This window comes from Odocoileus virginianus, chromosome 28 (genome assembly GCF_023699985.2).
Source record: "Odocoileus virginianus isolate 20LAN1187 ecotype Illinois chromosome 28, Ovbor_1.2, whole genome shotgun sequence".
Taxonomy (NCBI): Eukaryota; Metazoa; Chordata; class Mammalia; order Artiodactyla; family Cervidae; genus Odocoileus; species Odocoileus virginianus.
Window position 1 is genome coordinate 23,411,560 of NC_069701.1, and position 26,662 is coordinate 23,438,221.

The window sequence follows — 26,662 nt, forward strand, 5'->3', positions numbered from 1 at the left end:
CAACAAAATAGCTACATAGAAAGTAATCAATAAATGTTTAAAATACCCATAAATGTATTAATCTCATCTTCATATTTAGGTTGTAGTATATTTTAAAAGCCTAAGATGTGTATTTCAAACTCTGAGTCTAGCATGAGTGTCATTTAAAACCATCTGCTCACTCAATGAACATTTATTGAGCACCTAATAGAAGACAGAAACTGTGCAAAAGCGCTGGGGTTACAAAGATGGAAAAGACATGCTTTTGCTCAGAAGTTCACAATCTAATGGAAGAGACCATTAATAAAAAACTAAGGGGCACTGTATCAAATGCTCTGATGCTGGTATGACAAACACACTATCACTGGAGTATGAAGGGAGGGAGGTGTACACGGGAGTGCCATGAACTGCACATAGGAACTGAGGATAAAGCAAAGCATTAGGCAGACTTACTGAGTAGCTTTTACAATGTCACAGTTACTAGAATCCTCTATAAGAGGAAGAGCTTCTCTCGCCTTGGCAAGTTCTTTGTTTTCATGCGCACAGACTCCATGTCGACCAAATCCTGGAGGGTAGGGGCCATGGCTGTGATTCCTGCACTGAAGAGTAAGAGTAATTTGACAAGGCACAGAAGAGAATCACTGTCACATTCAACTACATCATAAAGCATTTGGTACTATCGACAGTATCTATCAGTTAAATGATTTGTTTTTCATTCTTAGAGGTATAGCCTACAGAAGATTTTCCTTTTAATTCTAATACACTAGGATTAGATGCTTCATATTAGAAAATTCCAAATTAGGTATTAGGTTGGTGCAAAAGTAATTGTGGTTTTGCACTGTTGAACTCTGCCTTTCAACACTGGAATACATTCTCAAATAAATGTGGTTATGTTATACATCACTTTAATGCATACTTCTCACTTGGTTTTGTTGCTAATGACTTATTACCTGATGTTTATATTTATCTTAGACTATGAAATGATGTTAGACAAAAAGTAAATTCCAGTTATTTTTTAATTCAAGTTCAAAATGGATCATAAAGCAGCAGAGACAACTCGCAACATCAACAGCACACTTGGCTCAGAAACTGCTAACAAACAGTACGTGCAGTGGTGCTTCAGGAAGCTTTGCAAAGGAGATGAGAGCCTTGAAGATGAAGAGTGCAGTGGACAGCTGTTGAAAGTTGACAACGACCAACGGAGAGCCATCATCAAGCTACTCCTCTTACAACTACAGAAGGTGCTGAAGAACTCAACATCGACCAGTCTATGGTCATTCAGCATTTGAAGCAAACTGGAAAGCTGAAAAAGCTCAATAAGTGGGTGTTTCATGAGCTGACTGCAAATCAAAAAAATCATTTCGAAGTGTCATCTTCTCTTATTCTACACAACAACAACAAACCATTTTTGATTGTGATTGTGATATGAGACAAAAAGCAGATTCCATACAACCCCGGGTGACAATCAGCTCAGTGGCTGGACTGAGAAAAAGCTCCAAAGCACTTCCCAAAGCCAAATGTGCATCAAAATAAAAGGTCATGGTCAGTCTGGTGGTCTGCTGCCAGTCTGATCCACTACAGCATTCTGAACCCCTGTGAAACCATTACATCGGAGAAGTACGCTCAGCAAATTGATGAGATGAGCAGGAAACTGCAACCCCTGCATCTGGCATTGGTCAACACGAAGGGCCCAATTCTTCTCCATGACAATGCCCGACCACACGTTGCACAAGCAACACTTCAAAAGTTGAACTAAGTGGGCTACAAAGTTTTGCCTCATCCACCATATTCACCTGAAGTGAAAGTGTTAGTTGCTCAGTTGTGTCTGACTCTTTGCAACTCCACAGACTCTAGCCCACCAGCCTCCTCTGTCCATGGAATTCTCCAGGCAAGAATACTGGAGTGGGTAGCTAGTCTCTTCTCCAGGGGATCTTCCCAACCCAGGGATTGAACCTGGGTCTCCTGCATTGCAGGTGGATTCTTTACCATCTGAGCCACCAGGGAAGCCCTCATAGTCACCTGACCTTTCACCAAATGACTATCACTTCTTCAAGCATCTTGACAACTTTTTGCAGGGAAAACCCTTCCAAAACCAGCAGGATACAGAAAATGTTTTTCAAGAGTTTGTTGAAATGCAAAGCACAGATTTTTACACTACAGGAATAAACAAACTTATTCTTGTTGGCAAAAACATGCTGACTATAATGGTTCATATTTTGACTAATAAAGATGTGCTTGAACCTAGTTATGATATAACAACATTCATGGTCTGAAACTGCAATAACATTTGCACCAACCAAATATTTCTGTCATAAAACAAAGGCCATCTGCAAAAGACACCAAAGTATTCTGTTACTTGTAATAGGTGGAGGGTCATGGTTCTTGACAGCAGGAAGGTCACCAGGCGTCTGCTTCAGGAAGTCAAGGTGAATACACCCTAAGGCTACATCCCAATGTATAAATGAAATCCCAGAAGAGGAAGAGGAAATACTTTTAAATATTTGACTAAACAGCCAAAAATCTTCCAAATTTGGTGAAAATTATAAACCCATGACTCCTACAAGCTCAACAAACCAAAGCAGCACCAAGCTCATAATATTACACCAAGGCATATAATAATCAAACAACTCAAAATCAATGATAAAGATAGCAGTCCAAGGAAAAAGACACATCATGTTCAAAAAAAACAAAGGTAAGAATGAACTCAGAAGTCTTATCAGTAAGTACTAGCCAGAAGACAAAAGCAAGACAGTTTTAAAAATCTAAAGGAAAAAACAACCTGCAAACACTAACAAAAATATTCTTGAAAAATAGGAATGAAAGAAACACTTTTTTCAAACAAATCAAAGCTAAGAAAACTGCCAACAGACACTATCTTACAAGAAATAAAAAAGGATGTTCTTTAGGCTAAAGGAAAATAATACCAGACAGAAATCTGAATCAACACAAAGAAATAAAGAGTGACAGAACTACATGGGTAAATACGTATAATTACGTGGGTCAACATAACAGACTTTTCACATTTTTAAATTTCTTGATGACAATAAACAGAAGTATACTGTTACAGGAGATTCTTAAAATAGTATTTGCAGATAAACAGTGGTAAGTAAACCCAAGAGCAACTTCTAAATAAATAAAGTCATACAATAAGCCAATAGCAGAAATAAAATAAAATACTTAAAACATACTCAGTATCTTTCAAACTGCAGGAAAAGTAGAGGGAAAATGAACAAAGAACAGAGAAGGAATAAAACATATAAGGTAATACATTTATACTAAACTATGTTTATAATCACATTAAATACTCATGATCTAAAGAAAACCAAATGAAAGACAGTTTGTTAGACTGGATTTTTAAAAAAGCAAACACCAAGAAAACTACATGTCCTCTACATGAAACTCACATTAAATACAAAAACATACATAGTTGTTAAAAATGAAGGATAGAAAGAGATATGCCATGCAAAAACAAAATAAGCATAAGGAATTCAATGGTTCTATTAATATAAGACAAAGTAGACATCAGCACAAGAAATATTACCAGAGATAAAGAGGAACATTTCAAAATATTAAAATATTAAAAAGTAAATATTAAATATTAAAAAATAAAAAATAATAAATTAAAATTAAAAATAATTTTAAAAAATCAAGAAGATATAACAATCTTAAACACATGTGCACCCAAAAGGAACTTCAAAATTCATGAGGCAAAAAAGAAAAACAGGAAAATTCATTATTAGAGTTGAGTATTTTAGTACTTCTTTCAGCTACTAGAAAAGGAGAGAAATCAGAAACAGATGCATGTGTTTGTGCTCAGTCGCTCAGTTGTGTCCAACTCTTTGGGACCCCATGGACTGTAGCCCACCAGGCTCCTCTGTCCATGGGATTCTCCAGGTTAGAATACTGGAGTGGGTTGCCATTTCCTACTCCAGGGGATCTTCCCAACCCAGAGATCAAACTCGCGTTGACCCTGTCTTCTGCACTGGCAGGCAAATTCTTTACCACTGTACCACCAAGAATACTTAACACTACCCACCAATTGGATCCAACTGACATTTTCATAAAATCCCACCCAACAACAGAATAGATATGTGTTAAGTACACATGGATTATTCATCAAGACAGATAATATACTGGGCCATAAAACAAGTCTCAATAAACTTATATGGGTTGAATTCATACAGAGTATGTTCTCTGGCCACAGCTGGAATTAAATTAAAAATCAATAATGAAAGGATATGTAGAATATTTGGAAACTAAACAACACAGTTGTAAATACAGTGAATTTTTAGCTTTAAATCCTTATAATGGGAAAAAGACTCTTGAGAGTCCCTTGGACTGCAAGATCAAACCAGTCCATCCTAAAGGAAATCAGTCTTGAATATTCATTGGAAAGACTGATGCTGAAGCTGAAACTCCAATACTTTGGCCACCTGATGCAAGGAACCAACTCATTGGAAAAGACCCTGATGCTGGGAAAGATTGAAGGCGGAAGGAGAAGGGGACAATAGAGGATGAGATGGTTGGATGGCATCACCGACTCAATGAACGTGAGTTTGAGTAAGCTCCAGGAGTTGGTGATGGACAGGGAGGCTGGTGTGCTGCAGTCCATGGGGTCACAGAGAGTCAAACACGACTGAGTAACTAAGCTGAACTGAATGGGAAAAAAAAGAAGAAACCAAAATAAATGACCTAAGCTTTTGCCTTAAGAATCTAGAGAAGGAAAGTAAACCCAAAGTAGAATGAATGAAACAATAAAGATAGGGAAATCCATGAAATATAAAAAAGAAAAAAAATGCAGAATCACTGAAACCAAAAGCTGTTCTTGGGACTTCCCTGGTAGTGCAGTAGATGGGAATCTGCCCATGGTTCCATCCCTGGTCGAGAGATTATATGGGCCATAGCGCAGCTGGGCCTGTGTGACACAACTACTGAGCCCACGAGCCACAGCTACTGAAGCCCACATGCCTTGAGCCTGTGTTTCACAACAAGAGAAGCCACTGTAATGAGAAGCCCACGTATCGCAACGAAGAGTAGCCCCTGATTGCTGAAATTCAGAAGCCTGCCAAAGCAATGAAGACCTAGGGCAACCAAAATAAATAAATAAAAATTACTAAAAAAAAAAAAAAAGAAAAACATAGTGTAAAGTTTTTCTTTAAAAAGCTGGTTCTTTGGAAATAATAAATCAATAAAATTGATAAACCTCCAGACTGATCAAAAATAAAGATGTCAATGACATATAGCAGGTTTAAAAAGAGGACACTGTTATAAGATTCTGCAAACACTAAAAGGGTAATAAGGGACTTCTGTGATCATGTTTATGCCATTAAATTCAATGACCTATATGAAATGCAAAAAATTTTCTCAGAACACACAAGTTATCAAAATGGAGTTAAAAAGAAATGAGTAGCACTCTATCTATTAAAGAAATTGAGTTCATAATTTTAAAACTTCCTAGTAGGGACTTCCTCGTAGTCCAGTGGCTAAGACTCTGTGCTCCCAAAGCAGGGGGCCCAGGTTTGATCCCTAGTCAGGGAACTAGACTCCACACGCCACACCAAAGGGTTCACATTCCATAGTGAAGACCTGGCGTGGCCAAGTAAATAAATAAAAGTATTAAACAAACAAAAACTTCCCATCAAACAAAAACAAAACAACTCCAGGCCCACGTAACTTTTAACCAGCAAACATTAGGAAAACAGTCAGGGAAGAAATGATACCAACTCCTTCAGAATACAGAGGGATTGCTTCCTAGCTCATTTTAGGAGGCAGCATGATCCCAAAAATAAAACCAACAGACATTCACAGTAACAAAAACTACAGACTTAAACCCTTCATGAATACACATGTAAAGATCCTAATGAAATGTCAGCAAAATTGTATTCATTGATTCAAATATAAAAAGGATAATATACATTATAACCAAGCTTAAACATTTCAAAAGGAATCAGTATAATCCATCATCTTCACAAAATAAAGATACTCAATTCAGCAGAACAAAAGCCTTTGATATAATGCAACACCCATGCATGACAAACACTCTTCCCACACTAGGGAAAGAAGGGGATTTCCTCAACCTGATAAAGACCATTTATAAGAAATCTACAGGGCTTCCCTGGCAGCTCAATAGTAAAGAACCCACATGTCAATGCAGGAGACACGGGTATGACCCCTGGTCTGGGAAGATCCCACATGCTGCCAGCAGCTAGGCCCATGCACCACAGCTACTGCGCCTGTGCTCTCGAGTCCAGGAACCACAGCTACTGCGCCCATGCAGCCCGACTACTGAAGCCTAAAAGCAACGAGAAGTCACCGTAATAAGCCCGCACGCTGCAACAGAGAGCTGTTCCCTGCCCTCCACAACTAGAGAAAGGCCCGCACGCGGCAACAAAGACCCTGAAGAGCCAAAAATAAATGAATCATTTAAAAAAAATCTACAGCTACCACACACTTAACAGTAAAAGACTGAATGCTTTAAGTGTAAAGACTGAGACGAAACAAGAATGCCCACCATCACCACTTGTCATCAACAGTGTAATGAAGTCCTGGACAGAGCAAGAGCAAAGGAAAGAAAAAGTGCATACAGGTTAGAAAAGAAGCAAATCCACATTTGTCTGCAGGCAACATGATCATACACACAGAAAACCCGAAGGGATTTTTTTTTTTAATTTACAATAGCATATACAATATAAAATACTTAAAAAGATTTTCTACTGTATCCAGCATGTTTAGTTGCATTTAAGGGAGAGGTTCACACCAAATATCTAGCAAATCATTCCTGGAAATCCAAACTGGCTTTTTATTTTATAATCTCATCTATGGTAAAGATACCATAAAGTTGTTATCAGACTTTTATCCATCTTATTCACCAGACCTGTCTCTGAACAACTTCTCATTGTTTAAAGTGAAATCGCTCAGTCGTGTCTGACTCTTTGCGACCCCATGGACTGTATAGCCCACCAGGCTCCTCCATCCATGGGATTTTCCAGGCAAGAGTACTGGAGTGGGTTGCCATTTCCTTCTCTTTGCGACCCCATGGACTATAGCCTACCACGCTCCTCTGTCCATGGGATTTTCCAGGCGAGAGTACTGGTGTGGGCTGCCATTTCCTTCTCCAGAGGATCTTCCCGACCCAGGAATCGAACCTGGGTCTCCCACATTGTAGGCAGACGCCTTACCGTCTGAGCCACCAGGGAAGTCCATGTCCCCTTGAGCCCCTTTTTTTGGGGGGTGGGGGTGGGCAAGAATACCGGAGTGGGTTGCCATTCCCTTCGCCAGGAGATCTTCCTGAGCCAGGGATCGAACCCAGGTCTCCCACACTGTAGATAGAACGCTTTACTGCCTGAGCTACCAGGGAAGTCTCATTGTTTAAAAACAACTCTGAAAGGATGAATACACATCAGGAATAGAAAACTGAAGATACGTGAAATGTGCTTACATCAATTCTCCAGGAGTTCCAAAAAAGATTAAAGAAATGATAGATTTACTGAAAGAAGTTCATAATCCCTCAACAGGTTACTCATAAGCGATCAGTACTTCTGTTCTAAGTTATCTTACAGTTAAAGTGACCTCTTGGTGTATAGTTCTGTGGATTTTAACACATGCAGAGTCTTGTAATCATTACCAAAATCAGGATCCAGAACAGGTCCAGCGCCTCAAGAGACACCCTTGGGATATTCCTTTTAAGCCACATCTCTAGCTCAACTACCTCAGCTCCTGGCAACCATGGATATATTCTTCATTACTTATTTTTTTCTTCCCCAGACTGTCAAACAATGGAAAAATGCAGAATATAATCTTCTAAGACTGGCTTCTTGCACTCAGCATAATGCTGAGACTCATCCAAGTTACTGTATGTTATTAATAGTTCCTTTCCTGCTATATAGTATTCCATTACATGAATGTATCACAGTTTATCCATTTAAACAACCCACCTGGGTTGTTTCCAGCTTCTGGCAATTATAAATGGAGCTTCTATAAACATACATTTTATGTGAACATATGTTTTGCTTCTCTAACAGTGAAATTTACTTGACCATCTGGTAAGTAGACGTTAAATTTATAAGGAATTGCCAAATCGTTTTCCGGAGTGGCTGGACCACTTTGCATTGCCATTAGCAATTACGAGAGTTCCACTTGCTCTGCATCCTCTGGCACTGATACTCTCTCGTCAGTATAATAAATGTGTAGTAGTGTTTCATCAGGGCCTCAGACTGAATACCCCTAATGGCTAACGGGGGCTGAGTGTCATTTCATGTGCTATTTGCTATCTGTATATCTTCTTTGGTGAACTGCCTTTTTACTCATTTTTTTAATTGGGCTATTTTCTCACTGCTAAGTTTTGAGAGTTCCTTACATTACACATGCTAGACATAAGTGAGTCCTTTGTCAGATATGTGATTTGTAAAGATATTCTACCCATCTGTAGCTTATCTTCCCATTTCTTAAGTCTCTTTCATATAGCAAACATTTTTAACTCAATGAAGTATAATATAGCAATTTTTTTTTTCTTTCATGGATCACGCTTCTGCTGTCACTTCTAACCACCACTGCCTTGGGACCACAACTCCTCTGCTCAGAGAGGAAATTCTCCTCCCTCGGGGTTTCAGGTGCTTGTGCTGCCAGGAGACCACTTTCCTGCTCCTCGAACCTGAACTGGAGGACTTCTCCACGAGCACTCCTGTCTGCAGGGATGCTCACTGCCAGGGTTCACGTCCCGGGGTGGGGGGAGGAGGAGAGGAGGGGACTCAGATGGGAGAAAGGCAAACTAGCTCCTGGTTCAGTGGTTTTTCAAATTCTGGTCTTTCCCCCTGCTCTGCCTGCTACAATTTTCTTCTGCGAATCCTTAAAGAGCATTCTATTCTATCCAGTCCATTCAAGGGGACAGACATTGGAGTGTTCTTTGCTCCTTGGCCAGAGCTAGAATCACAAATGTTTTTTGAATACACAAGTTCTGACTTCTCTGGTAAATTCAACCTCACTGCATGACACTCTTATTTACATGCACACACTCACACAGATAAAAATAAACATATATGTAGTGAGATTAAACTATCCAAAGGACCTCTTCACCATATCACAGTAATTATAACTACCTTCAAAGCAAAGAAGACAAGGGATCAAGGAAAGAGTTAAACTCTACTCAGAATTTCTTCAGTCTCAATAAACAGCAGATGTAGATAACAGAGAAATCAGTCTTTTTTATATAAAACTTAAAATTTTTTAAATCAAAGTAATTCACACTCATTTTAAAGCTCCAGCAATTACAGACCTGAACACTTTAGCTGATATTCTGTACTCTTTGCCTCCCAATCTTGTACCAGTAGAGATACTATTATTAACAGTTTGGTATATATCCTTCCTCACTATCTGTATATACTTTAATATATATAACATCATAGAGTTTACACAGGTTTTTATGATTTTCTTCTTATATTTAACAAAACATCTTCAAACATGGGATTTGATTATATAATTATTCATCAACTTGCCTGTCTCACCTAACAATATATAATGTACAGTCCTGGGGTCAGCTAAACAATAGTTGTTTATTTGTTTACAATAAATAAAAAACTGTTTACAGTTGTTAGTGTAATGGAATAATGGAATAATATTCCATTGTAAAGATCTAGCATAATTAGACATTAGACATGCAAGCTGATTTTAGTATTCACTCTCTAAAGAACCCTATAATTAACATTGTATACATTCTCTAACATTGATTCACCAATGCAGGACTGCTGGGTCAAAAAAATATATATGTATTTTGAACATAAACAGATATTGACCAATTATCTTCCCTAATTCACATTCCCAGCAGCAAGTATAAGTGTTCTTTTTCCCAAAACCTCCCCATAACTGAGTATTATCTATCTTTTTACAATCTTTCCAATCTGATGGCTAAAAAACATGGCATCTTGCTTTGCATTTCACGGGCCCCTAGTTGTTTATTGTCTCATATTTTCTCTTTGTGGGTTGCCTTTTCATAGTCTGTTTTTCTAGTGGATTATGTATCTTTTTTCCATTTATACATTAAGAAGATTAAGCGTTTCTTTATATACAGATTTTTCATCACAAATAACTGTTGTATATTACATAGATAAAAATGTATTACTTCTCATTATGCCTCAGGGCTTTAAGGACATCAGTTTCATTTTTCATGCAGAAAGTTGAGGAGGATTACACATTTCAATATAAAGAACATTTATTTATTATGAACAGTTTATTCAGCAATTAATTACTGTGTTTTATGACATGCAAAGCATTATACTAGAACACAAGACATCAGTGCATATCCTCTAGGAGCTTAAGTCTAACGGGGCAGCTAAGTCAGAGACAAAGAGATACTTCAAGTGATAACTGAAGCAGTATGTGATGGAATGGCAAAAATTGGTGACCACGAGTAGACAACAGGAGGTACCTTATGTTCATGTCGTTTTTGCCTAAATCCAAATCAGAGTAAAAGCTAAAGGTGATTACATAAACTCAAAGCCTGGTTTCAAAGCCAACAGTCTCCAAAGCGAGGCAAGTGCACCCCAGGCCAAGCACTCAGTAACCCATTCAGGAACAGAAGAAAATGTTACAGTTGCTATTATAATGACTTCTGTATGTTTTAGAAAGGGGGGAGGGAAAGCCACAAAGTTTATAAATTTGTCTTCTTTAATCTTTATGAGTTTTTAGTCCTGGAGGACTCATGCGATCTGTATATCAAGCAGGTCACTCCTCATGGTCTGTTTGCAAGGTAACTTGGGGGCAGTGTCAAGGTCCACACCCAGAGGGGTTACAATGGGACCTTCACCATATTGCGGTATTCATCAGGCTAAGTAATTCTCAAGGTATATTACCTAATTTTAACTACTAACTAATTTTAAAACTATCCTTCCCAAAATAAGCAAGAGGCTTACACTGATTACTCCAAAGAAACGATGAACTGAAATAATAACAGTAGTATTGATACAAGGTCAAGCAAACAAGAAGACGGCAGAGCTGACACTTGTCGTAACGGGTGCTCTTCACTGGCCACAAGTGCAACAGAGACGGTCTGATCTGATCTAACAGAAGGCCAGCCTCCCTCCAAACAAATGTTCAAATTATCAAAAAGGCTGATCTGAAGCAGACTTATATTTAGTATTTTTAACTCAAAACCTTACCATGAGCATATACTGAGCTATTCACTTACGAGTACAATTTAGAAACACACTGTCAAATCCGGTAATAACATGATAATATGGATTTGGAGACTGGCTCCTTCTCCCAGGCCCCAGGTACATCAGAGGGAGCTGAACTTTTTACATCCCAGCTCACCACATGCCCCAGGATCGTCCCTGTTAACACGTTATCAGGGGCCAACAAGGGACAGCAAACTGTGGTCAGTAGCATCTGGATGATCTTGACTGTGCAGCTGGAGGCCTCAGCTTCCAGCCAGCATGCAGTGCACGTGCCTCTCATCATTCTCTTAATCTCACAATACAGGTCATCTTACAACAATGAAAACTTTAATTCCTGCTTTTCACATTGCAGGTGGTTTACTCTAGGGGTGCAAGCCCAAAACTGCTTTACTGATAGGACTGCATGATCAAAAAGCTTAGAGGACACAGCTGTAAGCTATGTTCTTTGCTCTAGATATCACTCACTCTCAAAATTCTGCCGTAAGAGCTACAGGTGAGAAAGGAAATGACCTGCTTTGGGGGGAGGTTAACTTCAGGACAGTCACATAAAATGTTTACAGAAAACAACCATGTAGTCCCAACACAAAGGTTAAAGCAAAGTTTGTCGCGATCTTACATCCTTCTTAGAAATTACTTGCTGGTTTTTTTTTTAAGTTTTCTCTAGTTGTTTCCTTTTTACCATGTTGAAAGGTAATCTCCGTGAGAACAAGGTCCAAGTCTCAGAATTCAGGTTGGCTGTATGATGGTAGCTAATCATCTACCTGATTTTGGGCTTCAGTTTCTACATTTGTAAAATGATAGAACATCAATGTAGCTATAAAGTTATTTCCAAATCCATGTTTACGGTTCTAAGAAGAGCTGTGACAGTAGTTATTACTGATATGTATACTGGAAAAGGCATCACCGCATAAGCAAACACGTTTTGTGGCAGTGGAAGCCTAACTGATATATGGCTGCCTACAATATTAGGGTAATAGAATAGATCGAGCAATAGACACCAGCAAACTCATAAGAGTTTTTATTAATCATTCACTCAGGGAAATGTAAAGAACACCTACTATATACCAGTCAGGGTACTAGGTACTTAGGGATAAAGGATGAATAAGACAAAATTCTTGCTACAATCCATTCATTCATTCATCCACCAGGTGTTTCTTGAATGCCTACTGTGTGTCAGTCACTGTTCAAGAAACACCTTGATATGGCCCTGAACACAACAGACACAGTTCAAAATAAGAAAAAGAAAAGGAGGGGCAGGGATATAAAAAAAAAAAAAGACTTGTAGCTAGCTGAATACTCTCCTCCACAAGGAGCAGAAAAAGCAGAACAAGATATTATAAAATTCTATAAGACAGCTATGAATACATCTGTGGTGACTGTTATAACAAAGTCCCCAAGTTCTTTGATACTTCTCCATCAAGAGGAAAGAATCTACATGCTTCCCTCTCAAATCTGAGCTCTCTGACTACTTCAATAATAAAGTACCACAGAAGTGACACTCAGCCAGCGATGCTCGGCAGGCTCAGGCCTCAGAAACCAGCAGCTTCCTCTTCCTGTCTCTCGAAACATTCACTCTTGGAACCCAGCTGCCATGCTCTCCAGAGGCCCAGGCCACGTGCAGGTGTCCCTGCTCAAAATCATCATGACGTGTGACTGAGGGTACCACCAAATGACACCAGCCTGAGTCATCCCAGGGGACAAGTCTTTCCAGCAGAGGCTCCAGACGTGGTGGAACAGAAACAAACCATCCCTGCTTTACCCTGGCCAAAATCCTGACTGCTATGATTTGGGATGATTTGTTACACAGTAGTAGATGACTGGAACACAGTTAAGATATAAGAGGTATTTTTCACGTGGAGATACCTTGAATCCAATTACTTTTTCTATATAGTATATAAGTACCATTAAAGTTAATTAACTAAATAGAAAACCATATTTAAACTCTCATGAGGCTCAAAATCCTGACGATTATCAAATAAAACAAAGAAAGAGAGATCAGACAGATAGCCATTAATATTTCTCATGGCATTAACAAATACTCTGTATTAACAGAGTTAAGTATCCAAGTTTATTCACTGGGCAATTATTTACAGAGTATGTTAATGACATTAAATGCTGAGAAGAAACATAAAGGAAGGAAGGAGGTTAGGGAATGTTGCTGATAGTGGTTATGATGGGGAGGGCCTGCCAACATTGCCGTGACATTTGTGTCAAGACCTTACAAAAGTGGAGGGAGTAAGCCATGTGAACATATGAGAAAAGAGTTTTCTAGATAGAGCAAATAGTAAGTACAAAGGCCTTGGGGCCAGTGTGGCTTTGGTTGATTGAGCAAGAAAGCAGTATTAATAAAAAATGAGGTCAGAGAGGAAACTGGGGGCCAGAGAGTAAAGGCAAATTCTGGTTAAAATAAAAAACCTTTCAGCTGGAATCAGAGGAACCAAATTCAATCAGAGCAGGAATGTTCTTGTCTGTTTCATTCACCAATTAATCTCCAGCACCTGTAACAATGCTTAACCCCTGGTAGAAGGAATGAGGTCTTGGCTCTGTCACTTAGCAGCTATTTGACTTTTAACAAATGACAACTCTTTTTTTTTTTTTTTTTTTTTTGCCTCACCACAAAGCCTGCAGGATCCTCAGTTCCCCAATCAGGGAATGAACCTGAGCCATGGCAGTGAAAGCACTAAGTCCTAACCACTGAACCACCAGGGAAATTCCATGACTCCCAACTTTTTGAGCCTCAATTCTAATCTTTAAAACTGTAGTAACAATCCCTCCCAATCTCACAGAGTCACAATGAGGATTAAGAATACAGAAGTATTTTGCAAACTGTAGAGCATCGTATACAGGTAAGATCTTTACATTATTATTGAAAAAGTTAATAGCAATTATTATTAACAACAACAATGATCTCTACCCTGTCCCATTTAATCTCAACCTCTGAATCATGCTCTCCCTCCATGTGGCAGGGAATTCAAGCAGGGCAATCTTTCCTGAAGCACCAGGTAATGAAGTTTAAGCACTTAAGGGCTTCTGTAAATGAGTGGTAGTAATTAAGATATGATAATTACTCCTACTAACTTTTCCTTGAAACTCTAAGGGGGAAGAAAACAAACAAGACAGTTTCCATGTGAAGGTTCTACACTCTTTTGTAATATCTGGTCTGCTTGCAAACCTTTTTTATTCTATCAAAATGCAACAACATTTGACAATTTCCCTCCTGTTTTGTTCCTCACTTAATCTTACATCAGCTTGGTGAAAGAATGGAGGGAAAGGGGGAGCATGAGGAACATTCTCAAGATGGCAAAGATGTTTTTTAGAGAGGCCAACTAAGCCAATCATTTCAAACTGCTTGAATCCCACTTGGGGACAAAAAAATCTACTACCCAATTCACTCCAGCTGGAGACAGCTTCAGTTTTCTCATCTGTAAATGGGGATTCTATTACCTTAAGAATGCTTCAATTCTGTAACTAAATAATGCACACAAAAGCATTTGGTGTACATATATGCTAAGAACTCACTAGACCCTGGCTGAACCTGAGTATTTTTCATATATTCAACAAATACTAAGTAAACATCTATAATATGCTCAGGACCACAAACAAAAAGGACAAAAATCTAGTTCTCCTGGAGCTAACATGTACCTCCTGTCACTCCATTGGCACCTCCTGTTTTCTGAAACTACATTTGGCTTCCAGCACGACCTCCGCCACACACAGAGTCCTTTGGGATTTTGCAGATAGCTATCACGCACCTCCCTCTCCACCCCGCTTTCTCCGGCCTAAACAAACGGCCTCAGATACTCCAAAGAGTAAGCAAGGATATGGAAACAGGGAGCTACAACAGGGCTGGGTGGGGCGAAGGCAGGTTCCCAGGCGCCTGGGCAGAAAAAGAAATGAATCAAACCTCCCAGACTTCAGGCCAAGGTCAAGAAGGGCTGGTCCAACTCAGGTGTGTCACCTGACACCTCTCCCCGGAACGGCTTCCCTCCCCTCCCAGGCCCACAGTGGTCCCGGCCCTAAGGTGGATGAGGGAGAGCCGATATGGCACTCATCCCTATGTCTTCGCCTTTTCTTCCCGGTCGCCTCGGAGAGAATTCCCTGCATCATTCTCGGCGTTTCCAGGCTTCCCCCTCCCTGGACCCTGCCCCTCCGCTCCCTGAGGCCCCTCTGAGAGCTACCTCACACCCAAGCTCTCCGTCTCTTCACCGCCTCAGCTACCCGCCGGGCCCCGGAGACGCTTGCGCCCAACCGCACTCACCTGCGAGCCCAGTCCCGGCCCCTCCATCTCCCCAGTGGCGGCGGCGACTCGACAAAGTGGCGGCGGCGGCCCGCTGGCCAGCCCGCCTCGAGCCTTCTCTACTCCCACTTCCTCCTGTGACTCCGCCTCCACGGCGTCCTTGGCTCGAGGGCTGCGCCGTCAATCGGCCTCGAAAAAGCCAATCCCTGCCCTCCTCTCGGCTGGGGGCGGGACTCTCACGCTGCCAGGGAGGCTAGTGGAGAACTGCGAGTCGGAGGCCACGCCCACGCCCCGCCCACTCCCCGCCCACGCCGGGTGCTAAGAGCCGCTGGCCAAGGCTGTGCACTGCTTGCCCAGGTAGGTGTCCACCTGTCCGCACGCCTCATCCTGCCGCTAGTACACGTCCAGGATCTGGCTGTTATTCCAACGTCAAGCACCATCTGCCGAGTGCAAATCGGGACTTGGCTGTTTAATAGTTAAATGGCCTTGTGAAATCGTCTATTAACTTTACCTCAATTTCCACATCTGTGAAATGGAGAAGACGAGGGTACCTATTTCACAGAATTGTCATAAGGATTAAACGAAATAACGCATGTAAAGCCCCTTAGCCAATGTTTGACATAAGTAGGAACCAATAAATGTTAACTATTAAAACATTTGCCACTCTCTGTTCCTGTGATCTTGGGCAAGTCTCTTTCACCTCTGGGGCTGTTTCCTCAGCAAAAGAAAAAAATATATGAGTTCCACCGCTCAGGTGGATTGGGAAGAGCCCCCATCCGCGCTGCCCATGCCCTTTTGTGAACTCCATTGAAGTAGCTGACACCTAACCTCTATTCAGCCTGAAGGACAGATATGAAGCTAGGTGAAGACTTAGCTTCTGCCCTTGGGAGTCCACTGGGGCAATGGGGCTCTCCTACCTCAGCCTCCAGAAGACACTAGGGCTTCTTCTAGCCCAGCACTTAATACAGTCTTTGCAATTATTCCTTAATGTATCTGTTCTGTTGCCAAACCAAACCTTTGGAAGTTAAATGGGAAAAGGGTTGAAAGAATTATGTCTTCTCTATTCTACTAAAATGGTTCTAAACCATAAAATAAATGTCTAGAAAGTAAACAAAGAGCCAGTTTTTCCTGTGATAAATATTGTAATACAGTATAATTGTAAAGCTTTACTGTTATTATTATTATTATTATAGTGCCACTACCTATTGGGAACATCCAGTCCTGAGAAGGCAATGGCACCCCACTCCAGTACTCTTGCCTGGAAAATCCCATGGATGGAGGAGTTTGGTAGGCTGCAGTCCATGGGGTCGCTACCAGTCGTACACGACTGAGCAACTTCACTTTCACTTTTCACTTTCATTCATTGGAGGAGGAAATGGCAACCCACTCCAGTATTCTTGCCTGGAGAATCCCAGCGACAGGGGAGCCTGGTGGGCTGCTGTCTATGGGGTCACACAGAGTTGGACACGACTGAAGTGATTTAGCAGCAGTAGTTCCGAGTTGCCCCAAAAGCCCAAGGTCTTCGAGGCTGGGGCCTTATCGTATCCACCTGTGAACTCCTGGTGCCTGACACAGCACTGGGACATGGAAAGCTTGGTACAACTTTACTGAGTGGATGGGTGGATGGATAGGTGTGTCATCAACTTCTTTGATACAAGTAAGGATAAATTAAGTGGCAAATAGAAGTGCAAGCAACTTTCCTTGAGACAAGTCAGTGGAGCAAGCAATCAATCTGAACACCCTAGGATGAGACATTGGGCAAGGTTTCACAGAGGAGAGAGCCTTTGGTCATGGTCATTTTGCTTAACAAGAGCTCTGTTTATTGATCACTTGCTATGTTTCCAGAAGGAGAAACTGTGGTTCAGACTGATTCCATAAACCCCAAATCACTCAGCTGGTAAGTGGTGGAGAAAGGATTCTAACCCATGTCTCTTACCGCAAAGTGATTTGGCAGAAGTGATTTGGTTGTTTCACTTTCAAGTCTGCTCTTTTTTTTTTTTAAATGCCTCTACTGAGCTACATCAGATTGGGATGGGTATATCTGCAGCTAATGGCTGAAGGAAATGCCATCCTTACTGGTCATCTTTGAAAATGCCTCTGGCTTAGCATGTTGACATAGCACTGGAGAATACCCTAATGGTAGGGGGCATGTTCCTGGAGCAGACCGCCTGGGCCTAAATCCCCACTGAGTTGTCATATGATCTTGGGCAAGTTGCTCAATCTCTTTGTGTTTCAGTTTCCTAATCTGTAAAATATAAAAATGGTAAAATGATAGGACTTACTTCACAGGGCTGTTGGGAGAATTTAATGAGCCATTGTACGTAAAGTGCGTAGAGGAGTGCATAGGCCCTGTATGTGGGTTAGCTGCTGTTGTCATTGTTATCGTCCTCCTCAGCAGTGGGTGGTGGAGAGAGTACCAAATCGACCAGCCGAGGTGTCCATATAAAGGGCTGAGGACACACTCAGCAGACCTGGCTTCTAGTCCAAACTTTGCCATTATTTACTGTCTATATTAGTTGGCTTAGAGCTGCCATAACAAAGTACCACAGGCTGACTGGTTTAAACAGCAGAAATTTATGTTTCTCACAATTCTAGAGGCAAGAGTCCAAGATTACGGTGTCAGTGGGGTTGTTTCTTCTAAGGTCACTCTCCTTAGATTCAGATGGCTATCTTCTTCCCGTGTCTTCACACTCCCTCTGTGTGTGTTATCTGCACTCTATCTCCTCTTCTTATAAGGACACTAGTCATAATGGATTAGGGCCCTAAAATGACCTCATTTGAACTTCTCTCTTTAAAGACTCTACTTCCAAATTCAGTCACATTATACGGTACTAGAAGTTAAGACTCCAACATATGAATTGGGGGGAAGAGCAAAATGCAGCCCATAACACTGTGTTCAGTTCAGTTCAGTTCAGTTCAGTTCTTTTCAGTTCAGTCGCTCAGTCATGTCCGATTCTTTGTGATCCCATGGACTGCAGCACGCCAGGCCTCCCTGTCCGTTATCACTCCAAGAGCTTGCTCAAACTCATGTTCATTGAGTCGGTCATGCCATCCAATCATCTCATCCTCTATCGTCCCCTTCTCCTTCTGCCTTCAATTTTTCCCAGCATCAGGGTCTTTTCCAATGAGTCAGTTCTTCACATCAGATGGCCAAAGTATTGGAGTTTCACTTCAGCATCAGTCCTTACAATGAATACTCAGGACTGATCTCCTTTATGATGGACTGGTTTGATCTCCTTGCAGTCCAAGGGACTCTCAAGAGTCTTCTCCAACACCACAGTTCAAAAGCATCAATTCTTCCGGGCTCAGCTTTCTCTTTAGTCCAACTCTCACATCCATACCCAAATACTGGAAAAACTACAGATTTGACTAGATGGATCTTTGTTGGCAAAGTAATGTCTCTGCTTTTATACTATGCTATCTAGGTTGGTCATAGCTTTTCTTCCAAGGAGCAAGTGTCTTTTAATTTCATGGCTACAGTCACCATCTACAATGATTTTGGAGCCCCCCAAAATAAAGTCTGTCACTGATTCCATTGTTTTCCCATGTATTTGCCATGATTGATGGGACTGGATGATGCTGAGTTTTCCAAATTTGCTGGCAAATTGAGTGCAATACTTTCACAGCATCATCTTTTAGGATTTGAAATAGCTCAACTGGAATTCCATCACCTCCACTAGCTTTGTTCATAGTGATGCTTCCTAAGGCCCACTTGATATCACATTCCAAGATGCCTGGCTCTATGTGAGTGATCACACCATCCTGGTTATCTGTGTTGTGAAGATCTTTTTTGTATAGTTCTTCTGTGTATTCTTGCCACCTCTTCTTAATATCTTCTGCTTCTGTTAGGTCCACACCATTTCTGTCCTTTATTGTGCCCATCCTTGCATGAAATATTCCCTTGGTATCACTAATTTTCTTGAAGAGATCTCTAGTCTTTCCCATTCTGTTGTTTTCCTCTATTTCTTTGCATTGATCCCTGAGGAAGGCTTTCTTATCTCTCCTTGCTGTTCTTTGGAGCTCTGCATTCAAATGGGTATATGTTTCCTTTTCTTCTTTGCCTTTAGCTTCCCTTCTTTTCTCAGCTATTTGTAAGGCCTCCTCAGACAACCATTTTGCCTTTTGGTATTTCTTCTTCTTGAGGATGATCTTGGCCACTGCCTCCTTCCTATACAATGTCAGAACCTCTGTCCATAGTTCTTCAGGCACTCTATCAGATCTAATCCCTTGAATCTATTTGTCACTTCCACTGTATAATTGTAAGGGATTTTATTTAGGTCATACCTGAATGGTCTAGTGGTTTTCCCTACTTTCCTCAATTTAAGTCTGAATTTGGCAATAAGGAGTTCATGATCTGAGCCACAGTCAGCTCCCAGTCTTGTTTTTGCTGACGTATAGAGCCTCTCCATCTTTGGCTGCAAACAATATGTTGTGAAAGTAGCTCAGTTGTGTCCAACTCTTTGTGACCACATGGACTCTACAGTCCATGGAATTCTCCAGGCCAGAATAATGGAGTGGGTAATCCTTTCCCATCTCCAGAGGGTCTAATCAAAGAATATAATCAATCTGATTTCAGTATTGGCCATCTGGTGATGTCCATGTGTAGAGTCATCTCTTGTGTTGTTGGAAGAGGGTGTTTGCTATGACCAGTGCATTCTCTTGGCAAAACTCTGTTAGCCTTTACCCTGTTTCATTTTGTACTCCAAGGCCAAATTTGCCTGTTACTCCAGGCATCTCTTGACTTCCTACTTTTGCATTCCAGTCCCCTATGATGAAAAGGACATCTTTTGGGGGTGTTAGTTTTAGAAGGTCTTGTAGGTCTTCACAGAATCATTCAACTTTAGTTTCTTCAGCATTACTGGTTGGGGCATAGGCTTGGATTACTGTGATACTGAATGGTTTGCCTTGGAAATGAACAGAGATCATTCTGTCATTTTTGAGATTGCATCCAAGTACTGCATTTCGGACTCTTTTGTTGACTATGATGGTTACTCCATTTCTTCTAAGGGATTCTTGCCCTCAGTAGTAGATATAATGGTCATCTGAGTTAAATTCGCCCATTCCAGTCCATTTTAGTTCGGTGATTCCTAAAATGTCGATGTTCACTGTTGCCATCTCCTGTATGACCACTTCCAATTTACCTTGATTCATGGACCTAACATTCCAGGTTCTTATGCAATATTGTTCTTTACAGCATCAGACTTTACTTCCATCACCAGTCACATCCACAACTGGGCGCTGTTTTCACTTTGGCTCCATCTCTTCATTCTTTCTGGTGTCATTTCTCCGCTCTTCTCCGGTAGCATACTGGGCACCCACCGATCTGGGGAATTCAGCTTTCAGTGTCATATCTTTTTGCCTTTTCATACTGTTCATGGGGTTCTTAAAGCAAGAATACTGAAGTGGTTTTCCAGTGCCTTCTCCAGTGGACCACATTTTGTCAGAACTCTCCACCATGACCTGTCTGTCTTGGGTGACCCTACATAGCATGGCTCATAGTTTCATTGAATTAGACAAGGCAAGTTCTCCTTCAAGAACTCCAAAATTACAACTCGCTGTTGAACAACCATTGACAGGAGAATGTTGGATCCCACCAAAAAAAGATACCCCATGTCCAAGGGCAAAGGAGAAGCCCCAGCAAGATGGTAGGAGGGGCAAAATCACATTTAGAATCAAACACCATACCCACCAGAGATGCTCAGAGGACTCAAACAAAACCTTGTTTGTACCAGGAGACTCCACAGAGATTGAACCAGACCTGCCTTTGAGGGTTTGAGTGTCTCCTGCGGAGGTAAGGGTCAGCAGTGGCCTGCCACAGGGGCAGGGGCTCTGGGTGCAGCAGACTGGGTGTGGCATAAACCCACTTGGAGGAGGTCACCATTAACCCCACCACAAAGCCACCAAGCAGACGATGCACAAACTACAGAACAATTATACCAAACAAATTCTCACATTGTTAAGAAAGTTCTAGGACCACAACAGATTTCCCAACCTGGGGATCTGGCAAAGGGATGGAGAACCCTCAGGGAATTTGACTTTGGAGGCCAGTGGGATTTGATTACAGAACCTGCACAGGACTGGGGAAACAGAGTTTTGGAGGGCACAAACAAAACCTTGTGTGCCCCAGGACCCAGGAGAAAGGTGCAGTGACCCCACAAGAGACTGACACAGACTTGCCTGTGAGTGTCCAGGAATCTCCTGCAGAGGCATGGGTCAGTGGTGGCCTGCCTCAGGGTCGGAAGAACTGAGTGCGGCAGTGCGTGCACAGGACTTTTTGAAGGAGGTCGCCATTACCTTCATTACCTCCACCATAGCTGGTCTCCAGTCAAACAGGAAAGGAACACAGCCCTGCCCATCAATAGAAAATTGGATTAAAGATTAACTGAGCATGGCCCCACCCATCAGAATAAGACCCAGTTTCCCCCACAGTCAGTCTCTCCCATCAGGAAGCTTCCATAAGCCTCTTATCCTTATCAGTCAGAGGGCAGATGGAATAGCACTGTGTGACCCTGGGCAAATCCCTCTCCCTCTCTGTGACAGTTTCCTCATCTGTAAAATGGGTCTGAGAGCAACAGTGGGAACATTAACCCTAATTTTGACAGTCCCCCCACCTCAAGGTTTTGATCAGGTGATGTCTATAGCTGAGACTAAGCTCTACCTCTCCAACCCCCATAACATGTTTTTAAAATCTCTTTCATTTTAAAAATATACTCCTTTAAGTATATGGTAGACTTTCCTTATGGGACCTTCTGGGCCAGATACTTTCTCTCTTTTTTTGGGTGTGTTGGTTTTTTGTTGCAGCATACCAGATCTTCATTGCAGAAGGCAACGGCTTCTCTCTAGTTTCAGCCTGTGGGCTTAGTTGCCCCAGGGCATGTGGAATTTTAGTTCCCCAACCAGGGATCAAATCAGTGTCCCCTGCATTGGAAGGTGGATTCTTAACCACTGGACCACCAGAGAGGTCCCTTTAATCTCTTTTAGATGACACTCCTTCTCTCATTCTGCAAATATATACTGGGTCCCCACTACAGACCAGCAAATTTGGAAAACTCAACAGTGGCCACAGGACTGGAAAAGGTAAGTTTTCATTCCAATCCCAAAGAAGGGCAATGCTAAAGAATGGTCAAACTACTGTACAATTGCACCCATTTCACATACTAGCAAGGTAATGCTCAAAATCCTTCAAGCTAGGCTTTAATAGTACACGAACTGAGAACTTCCAGATGTATAAGCTAGATTTAGAAAAGGCAGAGGAACCAGAGATCAAATTGCCACCATTAGTTGGATCATAGAAAAAGCAAGGGAATTCCAGAAAAACAACTGCTTTATTGACTACACTAAAGCCTTTGACCCTGTGGATGACAACAAACTGCAGAAAATTCATAAAGAAATAGGAATACCAGACCACTTTACTTACCTCCTGAGAAACCTGTATGCAGGTCAAGGAGCAACAGTTAGAACCAGACATGCAACAACAAACTGGTTCAAAACTGGGAAAGGAGTGCGTCAAGACTGTATGTTGTCACCCTTCTTATTTAACTTATATGCAGAGTACGTCATGGGAAATGCTGGGCTGGATGAAGCACAAGCAGGAATCAAGATTGACAGGAGAATTATCAACAACCTCAGATATGCAGATGACACCACCCTCATGGCAGAAAGTGAAGGGGAACTAAAGAGCATCATGATGAAAGTGAAAGAGGAGAGTGTAAATGCTGACTTAAAATTCAACATTCAAAAAACTAAGATCATGGCATCTGGTACTATCACTTCATGGCAAATAGATAGGGAAACAATGGAAACAGTGACAGACTTTATTTTCTTGGGCTCCAAAATCACTGCAGACAGTAATTACAGTTATGAAATTATAAGACACTTGCTCCTTGGACGAAAAGCTATGACCAACCTAGACAGTGTATTAAAAGCAGAGACATCACTTTGCTGACAAAGGTCCATCTAGTCAAAACTAAGATCTTTCCAATAGTATTGTATGGACATGAGAGTTGGACTATAAAGAAAGCTGAGCACCAAAGAATTGATGCTTTTGAACTGTGGTGTTGGAGAAGACTCTTGAGAGTCCCTTGGACTGCAAGGAGATCCAACCAGTCCATCCTAAAGGAAATCAGTCCTGAATACTCATTGGAAGGACTGATTCTGAAGCAGAAACTCCAATACTTTAGCCATCTGATGCAAAGAACTGACTCAGTGGAAAAGACCCTGATGCTGGGAAAGATTGAAGGAAGAAGGAGAAGGGGTGACATTTGGAAGGTGAGGATGAGATGTTTGAATGGCATCACCAACTCAGTGGACATGAGTTTGAGCAAATTCAGGGAGATGGTGAAGGACAGGGAAGCCTGGCATGCAGCAGTCCATGGGATTGCAGAGTCAAACACGACTAAGCGACTGAACAACTACAGACTAGGCACCATTTAGCACTGGGGATTCAGTATGGAGCAAGACCAAAATGTGTCCCCTGGCTTCCTGGGGTTTTACTGTCTAGAAGCAAGAGACAGGCTTTAACCAAATGGATTCACAAACACTGCCCTCTTAGAGTCAGCCTTGCAGTCCTTGGGTAGACTCTCTACTTGGCCATGGGCTTCTGGCACACATTGTGTGGCACACCTAGCACATGCCAGATTTGGCACATGCTAAAGCCTAAAAAAGAAGTGCTGTCCAAACAAATGAACTGATGAATGACTACAGCTCAAGTGATGGTTTTCAAAAGGAAATAAAAAGTTGTTCAACTTCATAAATCACTCTAAGAAGTGCTGACTGCACAATGCTTAACAATTCTTAGCTTTGAAAAAAATTTCCACATTATGGTTTGCTAATCCTCACTGTCACACTACAGGCAGCAACTGACTTCATTCTGACTCAACTTTTGTACCTGGCCTCCTCGTTTCTTCCATAGCCCTGTGAAGGACAGGGGCAATTTTTTTGAAACAGGGGCTCATTGTAGTCATTTCAATGTTGGCACCAAAGTGACCCTTTGCAATGTCAATAACAACAGGGGGAAAAAAAAAACAACAGAAAAACCCACACGTTTGTTAGCACAGAGATTCCCAGAGACACCAGTTAGGAATCCCCAGTGCTCTCTGGTACTGAGGCCAGCAGGGCTGGGGTTAGGAGGAGTATTTGCTAGGAACACTTCAGGCAACAAATGTTTATTGAGTTCCTAATGTGTGCCAGAGACAGGCTAAAATACATGAGTATAGTGGTGAATAGTACAATCGCTGCCCCTCTGGAGTTCAAGTATTTTGGAGAGGTCAAGTACTGATAGAGACAACTAAATCAGTTTTTTTAAAAAAAGAAGAAGGGCGGGAGGAGAGGCAGCGGTCAGGCTACTTAGCTTCACGAAGGCTCTCGGCTCAGGCCTCAGGCACCCGGCTCTCGCCCGCCCCGCCGCCATGATGCCCAAGAGGAAGGTCAGCTCCGCCGAGGGGGCGGCGAAAGAGGAGCCCAAAAGGAGATCGGCGAGGTTGTCAGCTAAACCGGCTCCTGCAAAAGTGGAAACGAAGCCAAAAAAGGCGGCGGGAAAGGATAAATCTTCAGACAAAAAAGTGCAAACAAAAGGGAAAAGAGGAGCAAAGGGAAAACAGGCGGAAGTGGCCAACCGAGAGACTAAAGAAGACTTGCCTGCAGAAATTGGGGAGACTAAAAACGAGGAGAGCCCAGCCTCTGAGGAAGCTAAGAGAAAGAAGCCAAGTCTGATTAATAACCACAGGCTCAGTCCTGTCAGTGGTCCCTGTTTCCCTTCTTGTACAATCCAGAGGAATATTTTTATCAACTATTTTGTAAATGCAAGTTTTTTAGTAGCTCTAGAAACATTTTTTAAAAGGAGGGAATCCCACCTCATCCCATTTTTTAAGTGTAAATGCTTTTTTTTAAGAGGTGAAATCATTTGCTGGTTGTTTATTTTTTGGTTCAACCAGAAAATAGTGGGATATTGGATATGGGAGGCTTTGATTGTCTTGGGTGTCAGCTTAACATTCCATAGATGGGGGGTAGCTTTTATATCCTATAATACAAAAGCATACTAAATGGCAGTTTGGAGTCAGTTGTGCATTTAATGTCCTGAACACTTTAAATTACTTCTCTTCCCATATTGTTTTGGTAGAATTATTTCCTACAGCAAACCACTTTTTGATCTTGGCTCGCCTGGTCAGAATTTTGTGCACTATACTATAACATCTTTGGTCGTGGTAGTCCAGTTTTCCGAGTAACTTGGTTAATGTGCTGTGAACAATTGACAGTTTGGGTATGTAGTGTTTATGATATTAAATTGTGAATCAGTGGGACTTATGATGTAACAACATATCAATATTTGAAGATATTGGTACTTGATATCCTGTTAAGGAAAGTTTGCTCCAAATTTTAAGCTGGAAAGTCACTGGAATAACTGTTAAGAATCACAACTACATGATATTTTAGATTTCTGGTATGTATGTGAAGAATTGTGTACAAATTGAAATGTCTGTGTAGTGATCCTCAAAACAACCAATAAAATCTCAGTTATAAAAGAAAAAAAAAAAAGAAGAAGAAGTAAAATGCTACGTGCTAACAAGGAAAAGTACCAAGAATATAACCTGGGGACTTGCTTTAGCTTGGGCGGGGGTGGGGGGTGGGGATAGGGTAGGGTAGAGGGTGGTTTTCATAATTCATAAACTAGCTCAAAGGACTTTTCTAACTTCCTCTGTTTATAAATGGGGAGACTCGGGTTTGGGAGGGAAGTGACTTGCGCAAGATCACCCTGCAAGCTACTGATGGATTAAGGCAACTCTTCTGACCCATCACGGCTATCTCACCAGCCATCGGCAGTTTCAGCTTTCTAAATACCACCAATCTCACAGATTTTCAGGACTGGGGGTTGAGGGACAGGACTGGGATTGCTTAGAAGTCTTGCTCAATTACGTGTCTTCTATCTGTGAAAAAGCTTCACAGTTAAAAAGTGAAAGTGATTCTTTCACTTCCTTTTATGTACTATTTATCAAGATCTGGTGATGAGGTACTCTAAAAACCTCAGTTAATATGATCCGGGTTAGGAGGACATGGTACACATCTTATATTTTACTTGCTAGATTAACCAGATTCATATGGGTGTGCCGGGGGGGGGCGGGTGCCGGGGAGGAGTAGAGAGAGGAAGAGAAAGAAGGTGAAGCAGGAAGTATATTTTGCAGGTTGCCGTTTTGAGTCTTAGTCACCTGATTGCCGTCTCACATTCAAATACCTGCTCCTAAGGAAAATGTTCTGGTTGTATCCAAATCATGACAGCAACACT

At 41.5% G+C, this 26,662-nt stretch overlaps 1 protein-coding gene and 1 pseudogene across 1 annotated transcript in view; one reads left to right on the top strand and one right to left on the bottom strand.

The window, feature by feature from the left end:
• The window catches only part of ZDHHC13 (zinc finger DHHC-type palmitoyltransferase 13), a 51,205-nt gene extending 35,687 nt beyond the window's left edge, over window positions 1-15,518 (bottom strand). The window contains exons 1-2 of the mRNA XM_020910143.2: window positions 15,406-15,518; window positions 433-578 (exon numbers count right to left, since the gene is read on the bottom strand). Of these exons, the coding sequence (XP_020765802.2) occupies window positions 433-578; window positions 15,406-15,432 (173 nt within the window). The 5' untranslated portion in view covers window positions 15,433-15,518. The remainder of the gene's footprint in view (window positions 1-432; window positions 579-15,405) is intronic.
• A 9,276-nt stretch (window positions 15,519-24,794) lies between these two features.
• LOC110148222 (non-histone chromosomal protein HMG-14 pseudogene) lies at window positions 24,795-25,430 on the top strand (annotated as a pseudogene).
• Window positions 25,431-26,662: the final 1,232 nt, after the last annotated feature.